This window comes from Camelina sativa, chromosome 20 (genome assembly GCF_030686135.1).
Source record: "Camelina sativa cultivar CO46 ecotype springtype chromosome 20, ASM3068613v1".
In the NCBI taxonomy this organism is placed as follows: Eukaryota; Viridiplantae; Streptophyta; class Magnoliopsida; order Brassicales; family Brassicaceae; genus Camelina; species Camelina sativa.
Genome location: NC_141899.1, coordinates 2,125,292 through 2,131,187, shown reverse-complemented (window position 1 = coordinate 2,131,187; position 5,896 = coordinate 2,125,292). Strand labels below are relative to the sequence as shown.

Sequence of the window (5,896 nt, the reverse complement as noted above, 5' to 3'; positions counted from 1 at the left end):
AAGTCATAATAATAGATGAGTGGGGGGGATGAAGAAGATGTGTGATTTGACAAATCACGAGACACACGACATACCATATCTTAAAAATCCACGTGTGAAGTGACAGTTTTCAGCTTCTGTCCAAAAGATGAATAGATACCTCTCTTCCTCTCCTTTGTCTCCTAATGTTTTGTTTTTTTTTTTAGTTTTATCATCACTCACTACTCCTCATAATCTGTACTTGATTGTGACTCCCGTACACATAATTCCAGTATTACATCTCTCAATCTTTTTTTCTCTCGTAGTTAACGTTAAAAACTTACGTATCCATATATATCCTCAAAATTGAATTTGTCATATACACCCGTCCAAAATAAAATATCCTCAAAATAAAATATACCGTAGAAGGTTTCAGATTCTACTTCCTACCACTTTTCTTTTTTCACATGTGAGCCTGTATCTCTTCGACAATAAAAGTTCGGCTCTCTTCTTCCTCCTTGAAGCTGTTCTATGGTGGCGGGATGGCAACGGATCTTGGATCACCATCTCCGTTCGACTCACATCATCCAGGCTCGTTGGAGGACCTGTTCTGACGAGCATCCGCAAAAGTTTGGGCGGCGGCTTCAACTGTGTTCTACAGTTGCAGAATTAGGGTTAACGATAGCCGGTTTAATTCTAGTTCGTGTTTTAAACCCAAGTCAATTTTGATTCACGGTTTTTTATTTGGTTTGATGTAAGTGGTTTAAGCCCTTAATGGATTGTAATGGGCTAAATCTAGAAATAGTCCATTGAGCATTTATTTATAAGGTTGAATACCCTTTAACAAAAAAAAAAAAAAATATCATTCTATACAAAAAGTTATATATATTTTGCAAAGCAAAGTTGGTCTTTAACTTGGAAACTGAAAGAGATTGAATTGAAGTCCTTTCAAAAATGTAACTTAAGTATCAATAAGTAAAAAAAATTAGTGTTTTATCCTGTTTCGTTGGATCTAAACTGGTACTCCCTTTGTATCATAATAGAAAATTTTTTAGAAAAAAATCTTGTATTACAAAGATTGATTTTCTATATTTTTTTACTAATTAATGCTAAAAAATTGTAGTTTTCAAAAATTATTAATTGAGAATTTAAATTTTAATGAATTACTATTGGTTAATAGTTAAACAAATATATTTTTATAAATAAAATAAATTTATAGTTAAACATTCAATGTTTTTCTTAATTAGTACTCCCTCTGTTTCAAAATGTAAGTTGTTTTAGAGATTTTTTTTGTTTCAAAATATAAGTTGTTTTCCAACAACCAAGACAAAAAGCAAACTAAAAGTAAAGTTTATCTTTTTTTAAACCATTTATCTTTATTTTCTTTAATTAAATGGTGAGATAAAATCATGAGTTTTTTTAGAAACTACAAAAAGTAAAAATTATCTTAATATGTGTGCATTCAACTAAAACAACTTACATTTTAAAACAGAGGGAGTATGAAATTCCTAAAATATCATCCATTTTGATACAAAAGAAGTATAAAATCCAATAAAAAGTAAGTAGGGGAAGTAGTATAGTTCCTAGCTAGCGGTCAAAGGGTTTACGGAAGACGAGGGAGGGACACACGTGTGAGAGATGTGGTAAAAAGGTTCTGCAAAAATTATGAGAATGTGAAAAAACTGTAAGAAAAAAAAAAAAAAAACAAAAACCAAATCTTTATAAGTTAGAACACTTCCCAAAGTCTGAAATCTGCTGCCTCTTTGCACTCGTGTGGGCCTTTCACTTTCTCTTTTGATCTTTTCACTGTCAGCAGGCCTCCTCCCCCCCACGTGCGCTTCCTCTCCTCTGGACCTCTTCCCCATCCACTTCTCTCTATTCATATTATTCCTTTTTTTTTTTCCTTTTACATATTTAAAAGATTTATTTGTTAAATAAGTTTTAGATATCACCCAATTAAAAAGATGGATTTCACGTAAATAACAATAATTTAAAATAAAATAAAATATACGGACCTTCTTAATTAATAAAATTACTAATCAGCATCACATTTAATTTCAAATTCTTTTCACGTATAAAAAAATCCTCAAAGAAAATTATTCAAAGAAAATGAGAACATAACATAACAGACTTAGAAGAAAGACACCATGTAAAAGCCTCACATTTGAACAACTTAAGAAAACAATGATACAAAGTATACAAACACAATTTTCTCATGCAATAAATAATGGTACTAAGCTCAATGATGTTGTACCTATTAACCCTTTTTCAAAAAAAAGTTGGGCATTAAGCGTTAGTTGATTTCATACAGCATTCTTTCTGAAAGCTCAGCTCCCACGACCTTGCGGTAGTTTTGTAGCATCGGTTCCAGTTGCTTCCGCCCTTCTGGACTTAATATCTGCCGCAAATTCTTCCAATTCCAAATTTTTGTTGTCAATATGATATGTTTGATAATGGTAATAAATACCCAATTAGCCTTTTAACAAAAATTCAAAAGGAAAACAAAACCAAGTTTGATATACCTTATATCTATATTGGGTTCCATAAAGACCGATAAGGATGTTGCTAATGTCGCTATCTTTGGATCCAGGGTCTGAGTCAATATGAGAGTCCTCTTCTATTTCATCATCCTCATCATCATCAACATCATCATCCTCATTATCATTATCATCATTATCATCATCATCACTGCAGCCCATAAAATTATCATTCGTCTCCCCTTGTTCCATGTCTTCATGTTCACTTACTGCTGGTTCCGCGAGAGTTTCAGAAGCACGAGCAAGTAAAGAACATTGATTTTGTGAAATAGCGATATCTGACAAGATGACATATGGCTTTTTTTTATCTAGCATCGGGCTCGCTACTTCGAATGGAACCCACCTGAAACACACAGCTCCCCACTTTTAAAAACTTAAATTTACCAGTCTCCACTCACTTCAATGACAACACTTCAATACAGGAAGAGGTCATAAATATCTTTTTACAAGTAGTACAACTCAAACAGCACCTTCCTTCATATGAGATAGTTGACGAGCTAAGACATTGAGTAACAAAATGGTGGCAACTTACTGGAAACGGAGAGGGCATAGAAGCTCAGATGGACGATAGGCTGCTTTATATCTCATCTTGTTGCACGAATGTATGTAATAGCCAAGATAGTAATACTGAAGAGATGGGCAGTGAGCTTGGTTTTCTTTGACCCAATTAATTTCTTGCATGGCAGAATATTTCCCGAGCGATAAGAATGCATAGTCTGGATCCCAGAATAGGTACACACTTGACAGACATTTAGGAAGAACGTCTACAACCCCAACAGCAATTAGACGGCCGTCAACTCTGTACTGTTGGTGGAAAGAGCCAAAGCCACAAGGCGGAACCTTTTCATCACCAGAATGCTGAACATATATCAAAGGAGAGTCGACCAAAAACCTTCTGTATGAACTTTCTGTGACATGCCCCGGCTTATCATTGTGCACTTTCAGCTGATACCGTTTGTATAACTCATGTTCTTCAGGATCAAAACTAGACCTTTTCAAATGTATCTCCAGCTTTCGCTTTCTTGTCTCATGGTGTTCTGAATCCATCTTAGTTTGAAGGGTTTCACCTTCACCTGTTGAGTTGACTCCTCTCGAGATATTACCATTAGGAACAACATCTCTATCAGAGAAAGAATCTTTGGAAGCCGAAAGGAAATTGATATGGCCCTTACAGACTTTAATAGACATATCAGAAATTTCCCACACCTTACTCATCGCACTCAACAACACCTCAGAAATAGTTTCAGGTGATAACCTGTTTATGTCAGCATTATTCGTCTCCCTTTTCACAGATGTCTTGGTGCGTTTTATTGCAGCTGCTATTGGAAAAGCAATGTTGCTGGTGTATAAAAGTTGTTCTGGTCCTTCAGCTAGTTTCTTTCTTCTAGCACAGAAGACCTTCTTCACTGAAGCTTGCGGTATCTGCATATTGGAAGGGAATTCCCCACTCTGTATGCATATTTGCACAGCTTGGTCAATTTTGGTAGACAAATCATCCATAATTGGTTCAACTGCACTTGTTGCCGTTCCAAGTGATTTTTTCCCTGAATCTAAAACATCATCAGAGGAAAAAGCAACTGTTTGTTCCCTAGGCTGCGTATCTAGTTTGCCATCCAAGAACCTTTAAAACAAAACATTGTGAGAAATAAGTTAAGAAAACTCCGGAAGAAAAACAAACGGGGAACAACCTTGCTGACTCAGCCAATAACATGAACAACTAACATGACTAAATCTATCATCTATTGATCCAAAAGAAAGAGAAGAAAACTGAATCCAATAATATGCACCTTTCTAGCCTTCTAGACACTCGCTGCTGCTCTTTAGTAGGAACAAAATCACTAGCTTTCAAACGGATTGTATAAGGAGGGCAACAAGTTTTATCCATCTCATGTTTGTAAAGATATGTACCAGATCGTCTCCATCCTCGGTCAATAAGATCTACAGTATAGAAAATTAAAGATACATAAAAGATCAAGCAAAGTAATGTCAACTCAAAGAGATAACTTAAAATTTTGTTCATCCACACACACACAAAGAGAGTCCGAGAACAACAACAAAAACAAACCTTGGTAGTCATAAACGGTAAGAGTCTCTGCAGATAAGCCTGTGCATTGAGATCATAAACAAAATCAAAACTTTTACCAACACTGATGAGGAACAATTCGAATCACTTATATAATCAATCAAATCGTAAAAAAATAGTCATATAAAAACGAGATTCTACTCTAATTCGTTCGATTCAACAACCTACAAAGTCCATGAACAATATCGAAAATTAAAACGAACCGTGAGCGATGCTTGACCGAGCTGGGGATTTACAGTAGCCGCAAGTGCTTCTGTAGCGGCCACGATCATCGACTACGCTTTCTCCGTTGCTTCCGCCGTCGTGGCTACTACTCGCGTCGTTTCCCAAAGACATAATCAGGAGAAAATTACTAAGCTCTTTCCGATTGGAGAAGAAGACACATTTGACTTTTTGATTTCAGTTTATTTGTTCAAGAGAGAAGCTGACTGTTTCAGCAAATAAAAGACCTAAACTACAAGAAAATAAAAAAACTAAAAGACCTAAACTACAAGAAAATAAATGAAAAGTCGAAATTGGCAAATTGAAGTCAAATCAAGGGCGTGTTATGTAATTTAAATAAGTAGAATAGGGGGGAAATATATGCAAAATTAAAACATTTTGAGATAACTTTCAGAAAATAGCCTCAACAATATAGATAAATTGCTATAGTAAATATTATTGTTGGGAATCTAATCATCATATATATAAAAGTAAGGTTTTGGTTTCTCTTTATTGGTTGATTTCCATTTAATGATTTTTAATTTTTTATAATTTTTATTTGCTTTCTAATTGTTTAAAGCATTTAAAAAATATTTAAGATCCAATTAATACAATACATTTAACTCACACATTAAAATAAAATTATAACTGAAAATAAAATAAAGTATACGTTAATCATATTCCACTACTTAATTTTATTCAAACACAATAAGTTATAATTGTAACTCTCATAATTCTATTCTAAATGTAACTTACACTAATTCTTATCATATAAATAATCATTTCTCTCATTTTCTCATTATCTCATTTTCTCATTCTCTTATATTAGGATTCTTTTACTTTATCATTTTCACATTTTCTCATTCTCTCGTTCTCTTCCACAATACCTCAAATCATTTTTTGTTTTTTTTATTTTGTTTTCAATTTCTTATTTTTGTTGTATGGGTTACAGAAAACCAAATGAAAATCATTGTAAAATTTTAATGCTAAATTTTAATTTTATAGATTACATGATATATATTTACATTGTTTTTATTTTAAAAGATTCATCTCCATTTTATCTAATTTGGATTATCATCTTATAAGTAATCATTTTCTCCTCCTCTCCCACCAATAT

General features: G+C 33.5%; 1 protein-coding gene across 2 annotated transcripts; it reads right to left on the bottom strand.

Annotated features, from left to right (window-relative positions):
- Nucleotides 1-1,314: 1,314 nt before the first annotated feature.
- On the bottom strand, nt 1,315-5,065 carry LOC104768760 (arginyl-tRNA--protein transferase 1). 2 transcript variants are annotated; one of them, XM_010492797.3, is made up of 7 exons: nt 4,782-5,065; nt 4,561-4,599; nt 4,283-4,433; nt 3,028-4,116; nt 2,481-2,838; nt 2,213-2,368; nt 1,315-1,861 (listed from the first exon to the last, which is right to left on the bottom strand). In XM_010492797.3, exons 1-6 carry the CDS (start codon nt 4,912-4,914, stop codon nt 2,252-2,254), a joined length of 1,887 nt encoding a protein of 628 aa, XP_010491099.2. In that variant the 5' UTR covers nt 4,915-5,065; the 3' UTR covers nt 1,315-1,861; nt 2,213-2,251. The 2 variants fall into 2 exon arrangements, with proteins under 2 accessions (XP_010491099.2, XP_010491098.2); XM_010492796.2 differs by lacking the exon at nt 1,315-1,861 and having other exon boundaries at nt 2,009-2,368.
- Nucleotides 5,066-5,896: the final 831 nt, after the last annotated feature.